Below are 23,944 nucleotides of genomic sequence, written 5' to 3'. Positions count from 1 at the left end.
CTACTGTAGTTTTTATTTCCTATTTGGATATGACGGCAATTGGAGAGCCACGTGTGCAGTAGAGAAGTACTGCTCAAAGTGTGTCTGGGCTAGTCCCTGGACTCTGTGACCGGTCCACAATGAGAATAAGTACAGACATCGAGAACAAGCACTTGACGATCCTTGTTGCAATTTGATATTGTCCTCAAATCCAAGTGTGGAATTTTGTGTGTGTGTGTTTTTTTTTTTTTTTTAAGTATTGGTTCATAATGGACTGAGGGATAACTTCTCTTACTGGAGACCATCCAAAAAAGCATTACCTAACATATAATTGCTGGCATTTGACTTAGTTTATCCAGATCTTAATCCCATCTTGACACTTGGCTTCCATCATATCTACAGTGACTCAAGGTAACTCTTTCAATTATTAATTTTTAGATTTTGAAATAATCTTAACCTAAAGAAAAGTTCCCTGGTACAAATATCTTTTATTCTGAACCATTTGAGAGTAAGTTGCCAACATGAGGCCCCATCATGCTCACTTTTGTAGAGTGTCCCTCAGCTTGGGTTTGTCTATGCTTTCACATGAGTACATTTAGTTATGCATCTTTGATGGGAATACCACAAAAATAATGCCATATTCTTCTCACTATATCCAATCAGGTGTCCCTTACAGGGACAGATACTGACTTTTTTCACGATATTAATTTTGATCACTTGTTCCAGGGAGGGTCTGACAGGCTTCTACGGTAAAATTACTGTGTCCTTTGTAATTAATAAATATTCTGTGGGGAGTTACTTTGGCACTATGTAATATTTATTCCATTCCTCATCATACTTCAGATCTATTCACGTATCTATTTATGTCACTGTGGTCTTTTGGATTGCTATTATATTCAGTGGGTTAGAATCCATTTCCATTATTTTTATTCTTAGTTTGTTTAGACATAGCTTATGGGAGCCTTTTCAAGCTAACTTTGGTGTCTTTTTGACATGTCCTCATTATTCGCTCAGCATGTCTTTTAGGACACCACAAGGTGTTCCAGTCTCATCTTATGCTTTCCTAACCCCGAAATCAACCATTTCTTCAAATAGCACTAATTCCTGTTAGAGGAGAATAGAATTTAGAAACCAAACTCCGGGTGCTTGGTGTGCTCATTGTTATTGGACTGTCACTGCTCCAAGACACTTTCAACAAGCCGAATTAGAGAATATACACACATCCTGTCTGTCTGTCTGTTGATCCACCTACCTACATGCCTATCTATCTTGAAAACCATGAGCTCACCTTGATACTTCCAATTCTTGATACTTTCAAATCTAATACCAGCGGGTTCATATTCTCTTGATATTTTCAATTCTTGGTACTTTCAAATCTAATACCAGAGGGTTCATATTCTCTCCATATTTGTAACCTCCTTCTTGACAACAAGATACCTGTTTCTCACTATCCTCAGTGTGTTTATTATTTGATCAATTCCTTCCTCACCTTACATAACCAATCTCCTATTTTCCTTCTCCAACTTGGGCCCCAGTACCATGTGCTAGATCACCGCTCTTCCCCACCCACCCTGCTGTGGCTCCGCCACACCACTCTGAGCCACTGTGATTCCTCTCACCCCCACTGCAGCGCTATCTTGTTGAGCCCCTCCCCAATGGCTTTTGGACTAAATTGTTCATGAAGGAAAGAAAGAGAAGAGAAAGAGGAAAAGCATGGTGACTTTCTTGTTACAGTTTTTAATTCCTGTAGGTCACAGGGCAGTGGCCAGCTGAGTGAGGCAAAGAAAAATTTCAAGGGCATTTGTATGTGTATGTGTGCTTAATAGAGACTGGTTGGCTTTTCCCAAAGATCCTTAGTTATCAGATTCACTTGAAATTCTTGAGGGCTAGCTTGATACAGAGATGCTAGTGGGCATTCTATATAGTATCCTAGAAATAATTTTCATACCACTCTAATTCAGCCCAATCTGAGAAGCCTACTTCACATGCAAATGACTCTAAAGGACCTGCATAAAAACTCAAAGTCTTGGGGAGGAAACTTCTTCAGGCATCTCAGCAGCTTCTGTTCACTTGGAAGATAGAACACCATGGCCCTCCTATCAGTTAGAGCTAGCTCTATGTACCTAACTCTCCTTTTACATTATTTCACTATAGAACCTTCCATAAAGTGTGTGTGCTCAGTAGGTATTTTCAGTTTTCTTTACCTCTTAGTTGAATCTCCCACCATATCACTCCCCTCCCCCCTTTATTTCTAGCCTGTCCGTACAAATCGAACATTTCAACACTTTCCCCTATTCCCAGACCTGTTGTGGTCTCCCAGGGCTTTCCCACCCGGCTTAAAATAAGACAGGGTTCTTAGTTTGCCCTCAGCATCCCAGCAGCCCAGGCCTGATTTTCCTAGCACTTCCCTCCATGCTAATGCTAATATCCCTTCTGCATGGTAATTCATCCATGCAAGTCTGTGTACTGCAATGATTTTGTTGTTGCACTGAACACAATTGTGGTAAGGACACATGTGCACCTCATTCCTTCATCTTTATCTCTAGAACTTTTGAAGTCAGTGGCAGGGCTGCCCAGATTTACAACATAGATTGAAAAAAAAAAAACTGAACATAAGATGTAATTCTCTATCTATCCATGCCTGGAAATGTTTGGAGTATTGCTTGGCTAGCCAGCCTCCAAGTTCATGATTAGGGAGGAGGCGGACACATTGTTCTGAACAGCTAGCCTGGACGATTCATAGCCAGCGTTGGAACTGCTTGCTCCAAATTTGGTTTTGTGAATGGAGATGATGCTAAATTCTTCCTGTAATACTCCACACGTCCCACCAGAGAGGTGATTCAGCTGATTGGTTGCATGACTCAGCTTGAGGATTGAATATTAGGTGATGAAAAATATGATTTTTAACTTCTCCTCTGGCGGAAGTCATGCTGGGAACATGCTAGGATCCTGAACCCTAAGGGAAGTAGAATTCACTGAAGGCCAAGATGTCCTAGGGAAAAACAAATCTGCGAATTCTCCCCAACCATTTCCCAGGTGTTGAAAAGATAACTCATTTTTCCATTTAGTTTCCTTGCCTTTCAAAGATGGAGAAGATATTTTTAAGAGGACATGGTTATTCTCAAAAGCAAGTTATTAGGAAAATTCTTTTGGAAATTGTATCCTGTTGGCCCTTAGGTGATTTTAAAGGAAGAAGTTTCACTTAAGTGGGGTCTGTGTGACTTTTGCTCATACAGAGGTGAGCAAGGCTGATGCAGTCCCTGCACTCAGGGAACAATGAGAGAAACAGTATCAAAGTTGACAATTTCATGACAGAGAAGCATGAAAACCTATAGGAGCACAGATCAAGAAAGATCACCTTATTGGGAGTCTAAGGGAAGTCTTCCTTTCTTAGGAAACCACCATCCGTGCTTTGAACTGAAGGAGAGGTTGGGTTCCTAGGGTGGAGGGGCACTTGTTCCAGTGAGAAGGAAGGGCACCTAAGGAGGCCCAAAAGGAAGAGAGAACTTGGTTTACTTAAATAAAGTCAGGGTAGGCTAAAGGAAGAAATTTGAAACAAAATGAAAGTAAGTTGGTTTGGAGCCAGACCGTGAAGAGCTGCCTTCATCCATGAATTGATGGAGTAAAAGTCTTCCTGCTTTAATGAGTCCATCCCACCAGCTTTTCTTGAGCTCTTCCTGTGTACAAGAACTTGTAAAGGCCTGGTGCCATCTTGACAAAGGCCGTGTGTCCTGTGACAGGCCATATTTCCAAAAGTGAACATGTGTGCACCTTCTGTTGATAATACTCAAAAGTAGAGAAGAAAGGAAGGATTCCAGCAGGGGCACTAGCCTAATCTGAACGTGTTACCTGCAGCACTGCTGGAAACACCCTTGAGGTTCACATTTGGGGGGAAAACCCAAACATTTTATCAAAGTTACATTTTGGATCTTTTCAAACATCCTTTCACATTCGGGCTGTCAACAGACAGTACTCATTTTAGTGCCTGTTGTCTATTATTAGATATCCTGGTTTCACTTCCAAGTTCTGGGCATGACAGAGAAACCCAGTTAGTTAGGTGATGCTTACTTTTGTTGTTAAAAATAGTTTCCGCTTTCATGCCAGATGTTGCACTGATCTACCAAGTCGGAGAATTTGCCCAGTGGGAGATTTGGGGGAAGTGGTAAAGAAGAAGGTGTGGATATTGAGTTCCCTAACTTGGAGTTCATGTCTTTTAATAGATGGAAAGATGTGATAGTTATGTATCTTATAAAGATAAAATTTCCGGGGAGTTTCAACTCCTACCCTCAGTTTGAATTAAGATTACCCACGAGGGGAACCCTCTTGCACTATTGGTGGGAATGCAAGCTGGTGTAGCCACTCTGGAAAAACAGTGTGGAGGTGCCTCAGAAAGTTAAAAATAGAGCTACCCTATGACCCAGCAATTGCATTTACTGAGTATTTATCCCAAAGATCCAGATGTAGTGAAATGATGGGACACCTGCACCCCAGTGTTCACAGTGGCAATGTCCACAATTGCCAAACTGTGGAAGGAGCCATGATGTCCTTCAACAGATGAATGGATAAAGAAGATGTGGTCTATGTATATAGAATGGAATATTACTCAGCCATCAGAAAGGATGAACATCTACCATTTACATCGATGTGGATGGAACTGGAGGGTATTATGCTGAGTGAAAGAAGTCAATCAGAGAAAGACAATTATATGGTCTCACTCATATGTGGAATATAAGAAATAGTGAAAGGGACTGTAAGGGAAGTGGGGAAACTGGGGAAAAATTCGAGAGGAAGACAAACCATGAGAGACTCCCAACTCTGTGAAACAAACAAAGGGTTGCAGAAGGGGAGGTGGGTGGGGGCATAGCGTAACTGGGTGACGGGCATTAAGGAAGATATATGATGAGATGAGCACTGGGTCTTCTACTATATGTTGGCAAATTAATTTAAATAAAATTTTTAAAAAAGATTACCCATGAGATGACCATTACGTTATTATAAAGATTAGTGACTGGGTCTTTTTTTTTTTTCCTCTTATCTTGAAAAATCATAAATAAAAGTCCTGGACAGAAAAAAAGTATTGATTAGCAGCACAATATTCATGAAGGAGAGCTTGGTGGCTTATCCCTTGTGAAGTTAGAGCTGGAGAAGGCCAAATCTCACTTGAGATGCCTTCATTGGTCCACAGTAGAAGACCTTATGTTAGCAACTGGTGGAAGGATTCTGTGACAGGCCCAGGTGAGAGAGGGCTCTCCTTCTGGGGGTATACAGCACTTCCCTCTTCTACAGGCAGCACAGGTTATACAAGCTACAGGAGCCCAGCTGGCCACGTGAAAGTACTAAAGCTTAGTGTGGAGCAGCTTGCAGAGCATTGTGTCTACTACCATATTTCCTGAACATTCTCTGGTGATACCAGCCTAATCACAGTAGCTACAGGTCACCAAGACCTTAAACCTTGTACTCTACTAGTTATTTCACACACATTTTCTCATTTTTCATTTGTTCATTTAATCCTCCCAATAGTGTTCTAAGATGTAAATACAAAGTATCCAAGTCCACAAAGCCAGGTACATTCAGAGTTTTTCTGATTTCAGAAAAGCCATAAAGTATATAAACTATTATTTAGAAAAGCAATGCAAGGCATATACTTTGATTTTCTTCCACCCCCCGGTAGGGTCTGGAACAAACCCCTACCATCAAATTAGATCTCTGCTATTAAACTTAGGAAGAGTTACTTACATTAAGTAGGATAAATAAAGACTAAGAAGGGCCTCATGCGGGGTCTTGTCAGGTGTTGTTGCCAAATAAGTTATGACTTGGTTTTCTGAGCTTGGGTTGGATTTTGAAACTGGACTTGAGAGATCGTCGACCTACAATGATACTCCCTTTTCAAAGAAGTAATATCAGAGTCCTAAAAGAGATGAAGTAACCTGCCTGAGATCACTCAGCCAGGAAGTTGCAAAGCCAGGTTCAAACCCAGGCTCATTTGTTTCCAAAGCCCTTATTCTTCCTCTACCTTTTCTCGTCCTCTGCTAAACCCGTGCCCCTGCCCTGCAGGTTGACAAAGTGTGTAGTAACAGCTCCCCTCTCCAACTGACAGTGACTGAGTTTCTCCCAGTCTCAGGCCTGACCCCTGCCTTGCCTTGGGTCCTTCCTGCCCTCTGCTGTTTGGAACCACTATGGCTCTGAAGTCCTCTGCTCACTGTGGTCTGGGCGGATGAATTTGCTCTCAGAGGCCACGAGACAGTGCTGCCCTAGTGCCCCAGATTGGTTCCAGAACTTAACTCCAGTGCTCCAAATTGCAGTAGGCAAAATTGGTGGTGCTGTCCAAAGACCTGAACAGAGGGCGGAGGGGAGGAGCGTAGTCAGTGTCCGCTGTCTAGCCTGATGGCTCCCATCAGTTCTCTCTGAAGGTTCATTCCCCAGAAGAAAACACACTCCTTCATTCCAGAAATGGGCCCATTCCCTGAAATCTTTGGAAGAACTGGGTACTCGAACAAGGAATCAATTTCTTATTTTGAGGACAGCAGAAATTAAGTGTCTATTCCATTAACCGAACATGTTTGGTAGAGTGAAGCCAAAGCCAACATTTCCTGGTGGTCACTGAGCACCGTGGCTGCTTCCCGCTGTTCTTTTGCTCAGTGTTGATCCTTCTGCCTTGGATCAGAAGTTCCCCTGTGTTTTGCTTCATCTGAACCCAGAAAATATGTTCATTTTTTTAAAAAAGATTTTTATATTTGTTTATTTAGAGAGAGCACACAAGTGGGGAGAAGGAGAGAGAATCTCAAGCTGACTCTATGCTGAGCACAGAGCCCGGCGTGGGGCTTGATCTCACAACCCTGAGATCATGACCTGAGCTGAAATCAAGAGTCAGACCCTTAACCGACTGAGCCACCCAGGCACCCCAAATATGTTCATCTTTTAAAAAATGCATGCCATTTGAGAAGGAATGGTCAAGAAAAGGCTAGATTGAAGGTGGTGTTTGACAAGGGGTGAATGTATATGATGAAAGCAGGACTTTTCAAATTAACAGAATTCAAAGTTCTTTTGGACATTCTCCTCCAAGGTTTGAAAAGAACAGCTGCCATGGTTACACCTGTCAGCCTCGCCCCCGAGAAGACAGGGACTCTATCTTCCATGCAAAGTCTAGGGGTATGGCTTTTGGGCAAAGTAGAACTTTGGAAAAGGCACTGCATTTCCACCAGTTTAATTCCCATCTGTACGCAGGGGCTGCTGTCATTGCTCTTTGTGCTGGTCTTCTGATGTATCCAGAATGTCTGGGTTGCCTCCCAGTGGTGCTCTGGCTTTTCTGGGGATACCACGTGGTGTCCTTGCTGCTTACCCTTGGCTGCCATATGTGGCTACTCCAAGCTCCAAGTTAGGAGAGCGGCTTCCGAAAAATCAGACTCCAGCACATTAAACAAAAAGGATGTAATCTTGAGCTGACAAAGAGAAGATGAATCAAGGGACCTAATTCTTATAAGATCCCTGCTCTACCTCTGGGAAGAAATATGAGCTAATCAAAGCCAGGCGTGGGAGCAGGATGTCCCCTGTGACTGTTGGAGTCCAGGCAGGATATGACTATGTCTCTTACTAGCCATAGTGACTTGCTGTTCCTTCTCCCCAGGAGATTGGCATTTCGGATCCATTTGATTTTTATGAATAAGCTACTCCTTAAGGGGTGGAGAAATAGGGGCAGTGGTGGGGAGTGTGCCAGACGAGCCATTCAAGCACCAAAGGATACTTACTGTATTCCATATAATGATGCTTTATTTCTCATGACTTTCAATGTAAACCTCAAAGGTTTCCCAAAACTTGTATGTATCTGACCTCACAGGTATTCCCAGTCTATCTTTACTTCTCAGGTATAAATTCATACCTTCTATTAAAAAAAAAAAAGTCAATAGAAATTAGGTGCCTCAATGTGACAGTCACTTCTCTGGTTTTCCATCTACGCTGCAAATCCTGACTCCCCTGCTTGCTAACTGTGTGACTGAACTTATTTCACCTCTGCACACCCCAGTTTCCTTGCGAGTAAAATGGGGATAAGATAGTACCAACCTCATTAATAAGTTAGAACAGTGCCCAGTACACACAAGGCTCCCTAGAAAGAGTCACTGTTTCTTTGTTATTATAGTTACTGTTATGTTTTAAGAAAAGTTCTAGAAAACCTTACAGAATTACTCATGAGGTTGCTCTTCTACAGCTACCGGGACCCTGAAATAAATGCCAGAACATGCATTATAAAATCTCTTTCTGTTCCTAGTTGGTGTGTTTTCATATTTACTGCATTAAAATTAAAGTCTCACTTAGAAAATCTGACTTCGGGAATTAGTTTCCAACAGTCAGCTGTGATTTCTAAAAACAAAGTGTATCAGGTGACAATGACATTGCAAGTCCATAAAAATGTTTCCTTTTTCCTTTCTGTTTGGTGGTGGTGGTGGGGGGTGCATAATCGTTGCACAGTCTGACCCACCATGTTGGTGGAAATGCATTTAATGAAAAGATCTTGGTGGGGGAATCGCTACTTGCCATGATTTTCATTCTGTCTGTTTTAACTAAGTTTTTTTTTTTTTTTTTTTTTTTTGCTTGTTTTGGTTCTTCAACTCTGCTTCCCCTAGAGAAGCAGAGCTCTTTCCTTCTAGAGTTTTCACCTTCTAGTCCTGTTCATAGGGAATGACCCAGTATCATCCAACACCCTGACCTTTAAGGGATAATATTTGGAAATTTTTCAGACTTGTTTCGCCGACAAGGGTATTTCTCATGTCTGAGCCAGGCTGACGATCTGAAGATTCATGTCATGGCATTTTCCCACCCCTACAGCCTTCAGAGAAAGAGATGAAAGGACCAGGGACCAGCTCTTGGTGTGTGGGTCACAGCTGGAACCCCACAAGCACCTGTGCCCTAGATCTGACAGGCAGGATAGTCTCTTTTACTGGGAGGAAATGAAGTTGAAAATACAAGTCTGAGCTCATTTCTTTCTGGGGACTTGTGAGTCATCCTAGATGTTTGCAATCATATCCCCATACTGAGTGAAGAAAGGAGGTCATTGAAGGAGGCTTGGCCCAGGCATGGCATCTGGTGGGTGTCTTTGTTCGGTTCGGTTTGGTTTTTAAGTAAGAGTGGGTGATGGCTTTTTCTTTTCTTTGGAGAAATGTAGAAACAAAGGATCTTTGATTTAAGAACTCAGACATTATATATTTGGAATATAATAATCCCCCAAATCAGAGTTTTTGGCCAAAATAATTTTCTAAACTTTTGAAATCCGTGTTCCTGGCCTATTAGAAGTTAGCCTTGTTCCTACAGAAGGAGGGTTTGGGCAGTCAGGGATGGTAACAGCTGTGTTCTGAGGACGTGCAGCCCTCGCTGGGTTCCTTATTCTTTTCTCTGCCACCCCCTCCCCTGGGCAGCATAGCCTGTCTTAGATGCCCGAGGGAAATCCTTCTTGCCTGGAAAATCCACAAGTGTACCCAAGGCATAGCTTTCTCTCTCTGGACCAGAAACTGGTTTAACTATTTCATAATAGGAGTTCTTTATAATAATGGTTTCCTTATAATTCAAAAACAGGAAACACACATTCACATGTTCTAGTTTTCCACTCCTGATGGGAGGCAGATTTACTAATCTGGAGTGAGATGTAGCTGCCGCCTCTGCTTCTTAGTCCCCCTCGCAGACCTACAGCCTGCAGAGTGCCAGGGTCACAGATGGGAGCAGTGCTGACCAGAGGCCCCAGGGAGGTGTCAGCTCATCAGCAAGATGGAAGGGCTTGAGGACTGCCTCGTCCGCGAAGGTTAAAGTGTAGACAGCTTTATCTACTTTTCTTGGCGTGGTTAATCATATTTAACAGGATTTTTTTTCTGGTTGGTTTTATATTTTTTAAGTAATTCATGCTTTTCATAGGAAGAAAAATGGGAAACAAGGAATAAAGATAAAACTCAAAGTGATTCATAACCCACGCTGTGACCTGCCTGCCTCTCTCCATGTGCATAAGTCACATGGAGGATAATATTGGATTTATATCTGTCTTAATTTCCTATCACAGCTGTGACAAATCACCGTGAGTGGAGGGGCTTTAAACAACACAAATTTATTATCTTACAGTTCTAGAGGTCAAAAGTTTGTAGTGTGTCAGGTATGGATTAAATGTGCTCCCCCCCCCCCCAATTCGTATGTTGAGCCCTAACCCCCAGTGGAGATGAGCACTTTGTAAGACGTGATTGTGTTAGATGAGGTCATGAGGGTGGGACCCTCGTGATGAAGTTAGTGCCTTTTTCAGAAAAGTGAGAGGCAGCCATGTGCAAAATACAAAGACAGTTCTTAACGGAACCCAACCCTGCTGGCACCCTGATTTTAGACTTCCAGCCTCCAGAACTGTGAAAAAGTACATTTCTGTTGGGTTAGCCACCCGGCCCATGCTATTTTGTTACGGCTCCTCAAGCAGACTAAGATAGTGTCCGTCTGAGCTAAAATCAATGTGTTAATAGGGCTGTGTCCCTTTCAGGGACTCTTGGGCTCCTTCCTTTGTCCACTTCTAGAGGCTGCCTGCATTCCTTGGCTCATGGCCCTTCTACCATCTTCACAGCCAAGCGTAGCACTTTTAAGTCCCTCTTTCTCTCTCTGACCTTCCTGCTTCCCTCTTTTAAGGACCCATGTGGTTACATCAAGCCCAACTGGACCATGCAAGATAGTTTTCCCCGCTCAGTCCCTAACTTCATCACATCTGCAAAGTCCTTTTGCCATGAGGGGAACATCTTCGTGGGTTTTAGAGATTAACATGTAGACATCCTTGTGGAGGCTGTTGCTCTGCCCACCATAGGACTGTTCATCTCATACAGGGTAAGGTTTTACCAGATGTCATGCATGCTTTTTTGCTTTCTTTCACGCAGCTAGTAAGTGGAAAACTAGGATTTGAACCCTGGCAGTCTGGATCCAAAGCCTGTACTCTCAAACCCCTGCAATACATGTGCTTTTTCTTTTTAAATCTTATTTATTTATTCATGAGACACAGAGGGAGAGAGAGGGCAGAGACATAGGCAGAGGGAGAAGCAGGCTCACTGTGGGGAGCCTGATGTGGGACTCGGTCCCAGGACTCAGGGATCATGACCTGGGCCAAAAGCAGATGCTTCAGCTGCTGAACCACCCAGGGATCCCAATACATCTGCTTTTACAACGTATTTGTTTGTTTTTTCTTAAAGTATTTTTAGTATTTTCCCATGACCTTAACCATTCCTCCAAATTTGAAAGACTAGACATGATTTGTGATAACTAAATAATATCTCATTATCTGAATAATATCTAATAATATCTAATTTAACTATTCCCCAATGATCAAGTATCTTGGTTGTTTTTACATGTATAGTTATAAAAAAGTATGATGGTAAAAATCCTTGTATATAAGCTTTGTGCCTATACTTAATTATTAGTTGAACTTACAGGAGCCCATTAAGTTAACTAGTATGCACTAGAGAACAATATTTCACAAACTGTTTTCCTTGAGATATTAATAGGAATTTTATGAAATGAGATTCTCTGGTTAAATAAATTTGAGAAATATTACACACCATCCTTGAATTAGTGATTCATGATCACAGTAGCACTAACTAAAACCTTGGAGAAGTCCTCTGGTAAAGAAATCCATCTCAGGTTATTTCTTTTTTTTTTCTTAAAGATTTTATTTATTTATTCATGAGAGAGAGAGAGAGAGAGAGAGAGAGGCAGAGAGGCAGAGACACAGGGACACAGGCAGAGGGAGAAGCAGGCTCCATGCAGGGAGCCCGACGTGGGACTCGATCCCGGATATCCAGGATCAGGCCCTGGGCTGAAGGCGGCACTAAACCGCTGAGCCACCACGACTGCCCCATCTCAGGTTATTTCTAAAGTTTTCTTTAACCTAGTGTTTACCGATGACTGTTGGTTAGCAGCTAGATCTACCTTAGAAAGCTAAGCAAATAGGACACAATTTTAGAAAGGGCTCTGGAATCCTCCCACCCAAGTGAAGTTGTTCACCTTCAAACACGTTGAAGAGCGTATTAAGTCTAAAATTACTCTCTGAGTATTTACCCAAAGAATAGGAACACTTAATTCAAAAAGATATATGCACCCCTGTGTTTATTGCAACATAATTTACAATCGTCAAACTGTGGAAGCAGCCCACACGTCCATTGATAGATGAATGAATAAAGAAGACATGGTATGTGTGTACGTACACACACACACACACACACACACACACACACACACACACGAATATTATTCAACCATCAAAAATGAAATCTTACCATTTGCAACAACACGGATGGATCTGGAGGGTTTAATCCTAAATGAAATAGGTCAGTCAGAGGAAGACAAATTTAAGAAACTAAACAAATGAACAAAGAAAAAAAAGAAACCGAAAAACCAGACTCTGAACTGTAGACCATAAACTGCTGGTCACCAGAGGGGAGGCGGGTAGGGGGATGGGTAAAATAGGTGATGGGGATTAAGAGCGCACTTACCATGATGAGCACTGAGTATCGTATAGAATTGTTCAATCACTGTATTGTACACCTGAAGTGAGTATCACACTGCGTGTTAACTATACTGGAATTTAGGGACGCCTGGGTGGCTCAGTGGTTGAGTGTCTGCCTCTGGCCCAGGGCGTGATCCCAGGATTCCAGGATCGAGGCCTACATCGTGTTCCCCACAGGGAGCCTGCTTCTCCTTCTGCCTGTGTCTCTGCCTCTCTCTGTGTCTCTCATGAATAAATAAAATCTTTTTTTTTAAAAGCTGTACTGGAATTTAAGACAAATAAAATTTAAAAATAGTAACAAATAAACAATGTTACTCTAGATGGAATAGTTTGAACAAAATCACGTTTATGAAGGAAACTTGAAAATGTTTCCTACCCTCCACTGAGAATTCCCACCTAGTTTTATTATTCTGATGGTTCCTTACATCAAATGTCATAGAACTCACAGTGCACCTGCTCTCTGCTCTGTAAATGTGAGGTGCACCCTTTGGCCAAGACCAACACAGGTGTACCCCGAGGTCTGCGTGATGCTTTCTGTTCATGTGGTTTCACAGGGACAGTGGCGGGCGTCCATCAAGAGAGCTAGTTTGTAGAGTATGCAGTCCCCACCAGCGAGTGAGACAGCAGGATATTTGTCATTGAAAACCGAGGCCCCGGGATCCCTGGGTGGCGCAGCGGTTTGGCGCTTGTCTTTGGCCCAGGGCGCGATCCTGGAGACCCGGGATCGAATCCCACATCAGGCTCCCGGTGCATGGAGCCTGCTTCTCCCTCTGCCTATGTCTCTGCCTCTCTCTCTCTCTCTCTCTCTGTGACTATCATAAATAAATAAAAAATTAAAAAAAAAAAAAAAAGAAAACCGAGGCCCCTTTCAGCTACCATCAGCTATTCAGTCATTCACTAAGTGAATAAACATGTGAGAGCAAGTTTTGATGGAGCAAGTGGGGATGGGAACTGGAGGTGCTGGGAAGTGCTGTGCAAGCACCAAAAATAACCATCACTGTTCTGGAATCATAATGGGGTGCGTCCTCTGGGCCAAGGAATTTCAAGGGGCCTTACAGGGTGATGGACAAGGTGAGACAGACTTCACAGGTCTGTGGCACAGACCATTTCGCATCACATTAATGTAATGATCCCCGAGACCAAACGTGGTGGTGTGTGCAGTGTCCACTGCTGCGGAAAGAACATTAGAAGTTTCTTCACCGTTCTCATCGAGAGGACTGTTGGCTGCAATCGTGGGCCTTCAGAGGAAGACGTTGGGTATGGAGCAGATGCCCCTCCCGCTGTTTGGCAATCTGTGTCAGTTCTGAGATGGCACACGGAATTCCAGTGCCGAGTTGGAACCGTCCTGAGGGCAGGATGGTTGGAGATCACAGGGCCCAGCAGAGAAGCGCAGCTAAGCGACCTCCTCTCATACCAACCACATGATGGCCAGGAGTCCAGGGATGGGTCCCAGTGCCTCCTTTCCCAGGGGACCTGTGACAGCTTCCCTTGAAGCTGTGACGTGGGGTTGGTCAATGTGACACCTGTTCTCTCTGACTTCTCAGCCTCTTAGGAGGTGGCAGTTCCAGACCCACTCAGCCCTGTCTTCTTACCCGTTACTCATGTGACCTCTAGTGGCTGTAGCCGGTAAAACTTGCTCCGGGGATGGGTGGTTTTGCTGGAATATTAATAAGCTGGGAAATGTATTTTAATGTTCAATATTTGACTACTTCTCTATATTAACCCTTCACTCTCTTTATGATTCTCTTTCAGCCTACATCCCATCATCTAATTTAGCCATAATCAACACAATTTGGGTTCCAGACCAGACCCAACTCTGAATGTTAACTCTAGCTAACGTAACTTAGGCTGGCTTTAGCCGCGGAGTCTCTGTGCTCTAAACCATTCTCAGATGTCATGTCATCGACCCCGACTACATCCCAGGGTTGTTGTAAGGATCACATGACATGAAGCCTACAACTAAAATGCCACATAAGTGTACTTGTTGTTACTACAAAGCCGTTGAGTTTGTGATTCTGTAGACCAAGATTGCTTTATTTCATGGCTTTGGTGAAAACATTTAAACTCTTTCCTCAGATTTTTTTACTGGGAATTTTGTCCCAATCCACAAGTATCTAATAAGTGGCTGCTAGTGTATGTCACAATGTACTCGCTGGTTTATTCAACAAACAGGAGCTCCTCCCTTGTGCCAAATACCCCACTGGGTGCTGGGATCCAGCAATGACCAGGACAGACAAGGACCTACTCTAATGGAGTTTACATTCAGATGAGTTAAGGGGCTCATAATGCTTGAAATCATCCCTATCCTGGGTTGACATGATAGCTTAACTGAGAAGAGAAGCTCAAAGATACATGATACAAGCCAATATGTGAAAAGGCTTTCACAGAAGTATAAAAAAAATGCCATGAGCCAGGGGTCCTGCTATGGTATGTGTGAAAGGAAGAAGTTGGAGCATGGGCTCTGCTTTCTAGAAGGTTAATATGACTGCAGGGAAATTATTTGGATATCCATGAAGTCGGTTGGAAAATGCTGAACCTGGCAATGTGGTGTCTATTTCTAGTTCTGGAAGAGTTGTAAAAATCTTATGCAGAGTATGTCCTTGAAATTGCCCATTCTCCCTCGGTAGACATACTGTTCTTTGAGACTGGAAATCAGTAGCGCTTCTTGGCCTTTTGGCTAAGACCAAGTGTGAAAATCAATAGTAACTAGATCCCTTGGATGCTCACTGTCTTAAATATTAACTTTATAAATATCAACTTAGTCCTTATACCAACTGTGTGAGGAAGGTACCTCTAGCATCATTCCCATTTTACAGATGGGGACACTGAGATGAGAGACACAGTAAGTAACTTGCCCAAGGTTCTGTGGCTGCTAAGTAGCAGATTCAAACCCAAGCGGCTCACCCCACAGCTGCGTGCTGTCCACTCTGCTGTATAATTTTTCAAGGTTTCATTTTAAAAGGCAATGGGAATTTTTTTAGAGATACATCCTTAAGCACTCAGGGGCGATAACTACCTAAGGTCTAGGACTGTTTTAAAATACTTCAGTATGAAAAGAAGAAGGAAGGAAGGGTAGATTGAGAAGGCAGGGTAAAATCCTGCTAACTATGTAATATAGTGGATGGGTCTATAAATCATTATAGTATTCCCTGTTTCCATAATAAAAAATAGAATCCGTTGCTAGTGAATTTGAGGACTTAGAAATATTAATCGCCTTACTGTCCTATCAAAAGACTTTGTATTAGTGATCTGTGTAATTTAGGTCAAGGCCATGCATTTCACTGAGTAATGATACAATCGTGGCTCTGCAGATAGAGTGCCCTGTGTATTAAAAACCACTTCGTATCGAATATGCCAAATGTGATGGCCCTGTGCCTTTTTTTTTAACCAATAAGGATTGATCTTCTTGCCAAAAATATTTGTCTGAATAGCAAAATAGTTGAGTTAGAAGGGACTTCAAAGACAACTTCTTCTCAAACTCTCTTTTTATAGCTGGGAGAGTTGAGACTTGGAACTTTTAAGCGATCAGCCCAAAATAAAAGTGGGAACAATTACGTGGTTGTCTACAAGCAACACGGAGCTAGTTAATGGAAGTGCAAGAATTGAAGCCTGGGTTTCCTGAACTCTAGGGGGTCGGGAGGGTGTCCAACTCCCATCAAAAGGAGCTGTGCAAAGGACGGTAGCCGCCCACCCAGAGATACGTCCCTGGGCTTCATTCGTGACTGTGGCTACAGCAGGCTGTTGCCAAGTTAGAAGTCTAGGGAGTCAGAGGAAGAAACATGAGCCACCTTCCACTGGAGAATGAAAGGGGTCAAATGGGTCTGTCTCCTCCACTGGTGCTTTCCAAACTTATCGACTCAAATGGCCCTCTTTATTTTGTGTATCTCCTCTACATTCCTTGTCCATCACCCTCACCATGCCTCCCACGAGGGGCATAGTTGGAAAAATCGTGGCTGTTGCACCTGAAGGTACTTCTCAGAAGTGCACCTGGGGCTCTGTGGCAATGAGACCAACCCCGTGATGGGCCAGAAATCAGGGCCAGGCATTTCCCAAGAGGGAAGGATGCAGACCGGTCTTAACGAAAGTGTCTGGAGTCACCGTAGCATCACAGTTGACCCAATCCCCTTATCCTGAGAATTCTTGTAGCGCACTTCAGAAGCTAAAGTCACCCTTTCCCAAAGTCTGGCACACACCTTTCTACAACACGGACCTTGCCTTTGTCGATATTCCTACCTTATGGTCTGAGGGTCTCAAACCATATGCTCTCAGGACCCCGGCAGGTAAGGTCAAGAAGGAAGCTGGCCAATGGAAGACTGGGGTGACCTGGGAAGAACAAGCCTGGTTCTCATTCAAATGTTTTATAGTCCTGGGCTATCCATGCAGAAAGGCTGGGCAGGTCGGCTGCCTGTGGGTGGTTTCTCATGTAAGAAAAGAACCTGGTAAGGACAGCAGGGGACCTGGTACCATCACCAGCACCCTGGGGCCTCCGCATGATGGCCCCCTTGCAGGGCCTGTTTTCCTCAGCTCTAAAAAGTGGGTTTCGAAAGGCTCGATGGCACCGCCACCTCTGACAGCCAAATCCTCCAATCCGTGATAGAGGACATGTCCCCAGAACACCTGGAGCCAGTGTCTTTCTGACATATGTTTCCAAAGTGCCTGTGGGCCTCCTTGGTCCTACTGACTCTGTAGCACTGGTGTCCTTGAGGTCTTTGTCGGACGCTTTGTGACTTCAGCTTCAACCTTTAGTCTCTGCCGTGAGGGGACCTGCACTTAACTACTGCTCTCTGTCAGAGGTTGCTTTTTGCCCGTGTTCTTTCTAGAAGCAGTCATGAGCAGACAAGCTTAGAAAGGGTGTTCTCTTCGTGTTGTTTCAGGGACAATAGAGAAAGTCAAACCTCCTCCATCCCCCTCAGCTGAAGGCCCCAGCTCGCAGCCTGACTTAGCCCCCGAAGAGGCTGCCGGATTCCAGCGGCCCAAGAATCTGATGCAGACCCTCATGGAAGACTATGAGACACACAAATCTAAAAGGCGTGAGAGGATGGATGATAGTAGTGTAAGTTTTTCCTCCTTCCCTCCTCCCCTCCTCCGAGCGCGAACATCCGCCTGGCGTACGGTTATTCCAGTTCAGGCTCGGGTGTGTGTGTGTGTGTGTGTGTGTACAGTCCTCTGGCCAGCATCCTGGTTCCAAAACCAGTTCTCGCATGTATTGTTTAACGTGCCTGGAGTGGGGTTTGGGTGTTTTGGCCCTGTTTCTCAAAAAATGTTGTGCGAAGAGTGGGTCCTTCTGCTGCCGAGTGTGGCTGGAGCCCACTGGCAAGGCTGGTGCTGGGGATGTCGGGTGTGTAGAAAAAACAAATGAAACATGTTAGGGCAACACAAGAGGAAGGACACAAGCACCCTGAAATCGTCCCCGGCCACCAGGGGGCCGACTGCTACCATCCCTGGCCTGCCCCGTCGAGGTTTTATTTCTCTAGAGAGCTCTGATGATGCCATCCCCCTCATGTCCACCCTGAGCAGTCCCCATAAATGTTACACAGTGTGCACAAGGCTGAGTGTGTTTTGGACTCTTACCAAGCGTGTGTGTGTACAGCTTGGCAGGAAAGAGCCATTTAAAATGACAGTTGGAAACCACAGGGCTGCCCTGATGCCCTCAGTTGTCAAGACTTTTGCACATGACACTCACATGAGCCATGAAGGAAGTCATCTGCTCTGTGGTTTCTTTCTGCAGTAAGAGACACAAGGGCCATTGTTTCGCACAGTCTCCACAGCCAGGAGCCCGGGGACCAGCCTCGGGCCTGTGCCAACCTCCTGGGAGTCTGGTAGCTTCAGTCTTGTACCATTTATTGAAGTGATCATCCCGCATCCCCACACAGTTTTGCTTGGGTCAATTGAAGACACTGCCTAGTTTACCCAGACCGTGCTGGTTTATGCCTGTGGTTCTGGTGTGATTTCCAGTAGCCTCCTCTTTCACCTCTGAAAGTGCCCCAGTTTGGATGATAAATTATTGGGTCACTTTAAACTTGAATGCTATGGGCTCGCAGTAGGACTCCCATGCCTACTTGCTGCCTTGCATACCCTAGTGGGCTAAGTCCCAGGGTTTCTGGACGTAAATAGAGAAAGCAGACATATCTGTAGCAGCCTGATGCTTGTGTCCCTCTCCCTTGGGGTTACACCTAAGCTGCCTGGAACACTGACTCGGCTATTCTGTTAGGCTGGAGCATTTGGGGGCCATTCCTCGTACTGCACAGTGGATGGGGCCTGGCCGTTGGCAGCTGGCGCAGACCCTTCTGCTGTTGGGGCTCCTGCCCCAAGCCCATAGGACTTCTGCCCATGAAGTCACCTGAGCCAGCCCTTCTTTGCAGCCCCACTTAAAATATGGAGTTTTACCTTTAGGTATTCTCTGGAGCCTCTGCTTTTGAAACCTAGTGCTGTAAGTGGCTTGTTTTCTCCCGGTGAGTCTGCAGTGTCTGTCAGCAGCTGTGGTGGAAGTTAACGGAGCAGACCCCTTGCATCCAGCATGGAAGGGGAGGAGTGAAAGGAACCACTCTGCATGTGACCCATGCAAGTGTTTCCTAAGCACGAGCCACATATCTCTTGTGTGAGCCTTTTGTGTTGAGGTGCAGATACTAGAAGGAAATACTACCCACCCAAACGAAGAGCCCACTGCTACTCATTCCACCCACAGGGGCTGGAAGCCACCTTCCTGCAAACTCAGGATGCAACCAGATTGGGTTTCCCCTCTGCATTAAGGAAGCTTCTTGGAACCAACATTTCAATATACGATGACCCCTTACTCAGTGAGAGGCAGCTTCCTGTCTCTATTTTTCTCAAGTAAATAAACATTTCAAATAAGGAAGAAACCTATTAACTCACCGGGCTGTTAATATCCAAAGCCAGGTGTTTCGCAAATCCTTGGTACTACAAGAGAACCACGTTTATTGTTGGAGGAAGTCCTTAGGAACAGAACAAAATCTGTCCAATCCACTATATCCTCTTTTAAGAGACCCAGAACTTCCAACACCTGCTCAGATTGCTTCTAAAGCAAATACGTGACCATCCGCCAAACCTGAATTTAGAGGCACCTGTGACTTCACCTCTCAGACCTTCTAATTCAGGGGATCCTTTCTATCGTATCTACATCAGTCACTGGGGAACGTGTTGATGTTTACCCGTAGGAACGAACGAACTTTCATTTGTTTCCCTTGCTGATCCCTGGCCCCCTCTTTCTTTGTCTCTTCTTCCAGAAGGATCATCATAGGGAACAAATGGATTGCTTGATGTTTGACTGTGTACCTGGATTCCCTGTCCCAGAAGCTGATAGTTCAGCTTTCCTGGTTCAGTCCATACACACTGTTCTGTGGGCGAGATGTGGCTTCTTAGACTCTGCACCCTCCAGGAGCCTCACATGGCTCACCTGAGTCCAGTGTCACATTACACACCCACCTGCCAGTATTCCTTCCAGTAAGTCACCTGGCAGCAGCAGGTCCCGCACAGGATCCGGACCGAACCTTGTGTTTGCTCTTAGGAAGCAGCAAGCTCTTTCTAACTGGAACGAAAAGAATCCTAACTTGCTGGCCAAGGAGAAGGAAGATCTAGAAACAGAATGGGGCCTCTGGGCTGCATGTGTAGTGGTATGTTAGACGCACGGTCTTACTGAGCAGGAAGGACGGAGAAAGAGAAGACACAGGAGCCAAGAGAAGCTGTGCGCATAGTTTCCACGAGTTTTTGCCAACCCCAAGAAAAATGTCCTTGCCATCCAGGCAGATTCAATACCCCCACCCTGGAGCAGCAGTGGTCTCCGGAGTCCCATCCCCAGCTTATTTCCAGCTTACATTTTCCCACTTTATATATATATATATAAAAAAATCATATGCAAGACTGGAAGGAGGCCTCTGGCTCAAGGAACCCCTGCCAGGCGATGGTGCGGGGGAAGCCGCAGTATTCGGCAGCCTCTTCCAGGGCTCTTAGCTGTCCCTTCTTCTGCTGGAAACAAGGTGACGGCTCAGAGAATGACAGAAGATGGGAAATTAAATCATGACTCTCTCTTTTGGGGTATCTCCCCACAAGTCACGGCATCAGGGACCTTAAGTCATCTATGATTGTTCCGCTCCTTTCAAAGTTGGTGGAAAAGTCAGTAACAAGGACCTGGAAACGTGCCCCCCACCCCCACCCCAGTGGCCATCCTTGTTACCAGCTCAGACCTTGAGCAGGTGCCCGCCCACTGGTTTCCCTGTTCCGTGTGATGTGATCACCAAGGAGAATCTCGGTGCTCAAGGCTTCAGCCGGGCCCCACTGACTAATGGACCCCTCAGCAAATTTGAGGGCAGGGAGGCTGCTGTCCCCATCCTTACCCCCTTCCCTGGCTGCTTACCAGCCTTCACGGGGCCCTTTTAAGAATTAGAAAAAGGCACCTGCCAGGATGCACCCCTGTCCCTGCCACACCGTGATAGAATTGAGGGCACTGAGCTCCAGCCCCAACAACCCCCCTCAGCCTGGTGCTTCCGTGCGTGCATCGCACAGCCAGATGCGACAGTCCTGTCCTTATTGTGGGTTTCTCTTTTCTGGAAATGGTTTTCTTATGTGGAAACGTTCCCTTATCTAGGCCTGATACCATCTCTGGTTAGTCATGGAACACACGATGGGCTGATGAATCATAGTTTCCTAAAAGGCTCCTTGATGCCTTGCAAAGGAAGGATATTTAGGCCAAAGTGGTTTTCTGGCCAGCTGTTCCCTCATCCAGAAGAGGATGGTAGGTTCTTGAGTCAGTGACGCTCCTGAGCAGGTTGGTGGTTTGCTTTCTCTTTCTCAATTGAAGAGCTGCTGACCTGCGTCCAAATTACGGCCTCGCATAGGCATTCAGCCCAACCCTGCCTGTGCCATAGGATCTACTCGTGGTGGATTTTCTACTCTCTATCTCACCCCAAAAACAGTTACTGAGAAGTCTTTTGGTCACCCCTGCCGGTCTTGGAATGAGAGAAGGCCTCCCCTGTTCTCAGGCAAAGCTGGGGACTAGCAGTTCATTGCTTTTCTAAGAATTCCTCGCACATCTTTCCCCTCAAACCAAGACACCCACCCACTTATTCTCAGTGAGCGGATGAGCCCATCCAGAGCCCCACACCCCCGGCTCCATGGGAAGCTGAGCCGCAATCAAGGATTCTTCGTGCTGCCCAGATTTCTCCTAGCCGCTCCCATCCTGTGGGGGGACACAGAGGATTCATCGGAGCCCCATCCTCAGCCTGATCATTACAGAACTCTACTTTGTAGCACTACACATTAGAAGCCATTAATGACCCCGGACATAGGACCCCATGTAACCAGTCCGTGATGCCAATGGCAGAGACCAAGAAATGCCTCCAGTGTCCTAAGCTGTGGATATGAGGTCAATACCATAATCCCACAGGGGGGCATTCTTCTGTCATTTCCCATAGCTGGTCCATTTTGTTCTGGGCTTGTCTTGCAGGGACTTAGTTTCCTACAGGAACCAAAGAGTCCCTCTAGTTCCTGCATGATCACCCCCCTGCCAGGAACCTAGCCAGACCCCCCAAATAGTGATGAGAACCACCTGGGCTCAGCTTCATGGAATCCACCCACCCACCCCCAACCTGGGCTCCAAATCACGCCCTGCCTGTGGTTAGGGTCCTCCTCCTGTGGGACAGTGGGCCACAAGGCAGCGGGGGGACGGAGGAGAATCTTGTTAATTCAAGGCACAGGAAACGGAAGCGAAGACTCTTGAATTAACAATGTGTGGCTTCTCTGATATTTTTATCAGTGGGTGGCAGGGTATCTCCTTGCTCCAAAGGGTAGAGATCTCTGGATAAACTCCTATCAGATGAAGCGAGTCCTCCCCTCCCGTCCGCCCCCAGCGGGGGGACTGGTTTCCAGCTGGGGTGTTGGGGGGGGGGTGTCGTGCGAGTGTGTCTCTGCCGTGTACTAACCCTGCTCTTTTCCCTCTCCGCCAGTACACCTCTAAGTTACTGTCTTGCAAGGTGACTTCCGAGGTACTCTTCCACTTGTTTGTCTTGGTGTCCCTGCATGCGTGACCCAGGTGCATGCCCCTGTGGTTTGCCGTGTGCAGATGTGTTCCAGGAGGCGGGCAAGAAGGCAGCTGGTCTCCTGTTTGTTTCTTCCAGCCTTTTCGGAACTGGGGACTGCCTGGAAATGTTGGGGTACATGCAACGGTGCTCCCCGCTGCTGTGCTTTGCTGTGCTGTGTGGTGGGGGCTGGAGAAGACCTTGCCCTGCCCGTGGATCTGGAAGGTGTTCGCACCCAAGGGCACGGACTTTAGTTTCTTCAGGCGCTGCTAGCTGGTGTAGTCTGGTCTGCTCAGGAAAGTGCAGCTCAGCAGGACCGAGCTGCCGGATCTGACCAGCCCTTTGTTGTCTGTAACACCAATCCAGAGAGTTCCAGAGAGTTCCACTGCGTAGACTCATGATCAGTTGTTCCCAAAGTGAACCATCCCACTGCCCACTCCCCTCCCCGCTCCCATCTTTAAGCCTGGTGGTTGGGTTGGGTTTGTTTTTTTTTTTCTTTTGGAAGCTCCTAATTTACGCATTGAATTTCCAAAAAGTCTCCTCCTTTCTTCTACAATTTCCTTTTACACATATTTTGTAATTACTTGTGCTACGAAAAATCAGAGTATTTTTCATTCTCCCCTAATTTTTACATTCTTCTTCTTCTCCTCCTCTTTCCCTTCTCTTTCTTTCTTTCTTTCTTTCTTTCTTTCTTTCTTTCTTTCTTCTTCTCTTTCTTTCTCTTTCTTTCTTTCTTTCTTTCTTTCTTTCTTTCTTTCTTTCTTTCCTCTTTTTTTTGCTGTGGGAAAACACAATGTTTTTATATTTTTCTTTAGCTTTTTACTATTTTTAAAAGAATTATTTCAAATATACAGAACTGTAGGGAGACTCATTCATCCATTCGCTCAGTTAGCAATTTATTGAGGACCAGGTGCACACTGGGCACTCTTCTAGTTTCTAAAATAGATCAGTCAACCAAGCAAAGTCCCTGATGCTGTGGAGTTGGCATTCAAATGTTCCAATAATATGAGATAAAATAAAACAATAAAGCCCACCTACCCAGCTTTGACCACTCTTATCATTTCACAATATCTGTTTAATATTTTAAAATTATTAATATTAATGGATATTAATAATGAATATTAATGATATTGCTTTTGCAAATACCATTCAAGCCCTCTTGTTGCTTCTCCCCAGCCCCCATTTCTCTCTCTCCTGAGAGGTAACTTTTCTTGAGTTCAATGTTGATCATCTCTATGCATGTTTTTATATTTATATTTCATATGTTCATGTACACGGATAACATGTTGGTTTTGCATGCTTTATGTCTTTCTAGAAATGATATCATATTGCAGCATCCTCTGCTCTTTACTTTATTGTGTCCACATTGGTTTTAGATGTGTCCACATCATTACCGAGGGCTCCAGTCCATTCATTATAGCTGCTGTGG

General features: G+C 45.0%; 1 protein-coding gene across 8 annotated transcripts in view; it reads left to right on the top strand.

The window, feature by feature from the left end:
• Window positions 1–23,944, top strand: part of PALM2AKAP2 (PALM2 and AKAP2 fusion) — a 331,425-nt gene that overhangs the window by 299,879 nt on the left and 7,602 nt on the right. For 6 of the 8 annotated variants that reach the window (XM_041761309.1, XM_041761307.1, XM_041761305.1 and 3 more), the window contains 2 exons: window positions 17,359–17,537; window positions 22,444–22,482. The exons of 1 other annotated variant lie outside the window; for it this stretch is intronic. In XM_041761309.1, the coding sequence (XP_041617243.1) occupies window positions 17,359–17,537; window positions 22,444–22,482 (218 nt within the window). The remainder of the gene's footprint in view (window positions 1–17,358; window positions 17,538–22,443; window positions 22,483–23,944) is intronic. One more of the 8 variants, XM_041761306.1, reaches the window with a different exon arrangement.

This window comes from Vulpes lagopus, chromosome 7 (genome assembly GCF_018345385.1).
Source record: "Vulpes lagopus strain Blue_001 chromosome 7, ASM1834538v1, whole genome shotgun sequence".
Taxonomy (NCBI): domain Eukaryota; kingdom Metazoa; phylum Chordata; class Mammalia; order Carnivora; family Canidae; genus Vulpes; species Vulpes lagopus.
Note: the sequence above shows the minus strand (reverse complement) of the source record. Positions and strands in the feature narration are given on the sequence as shown.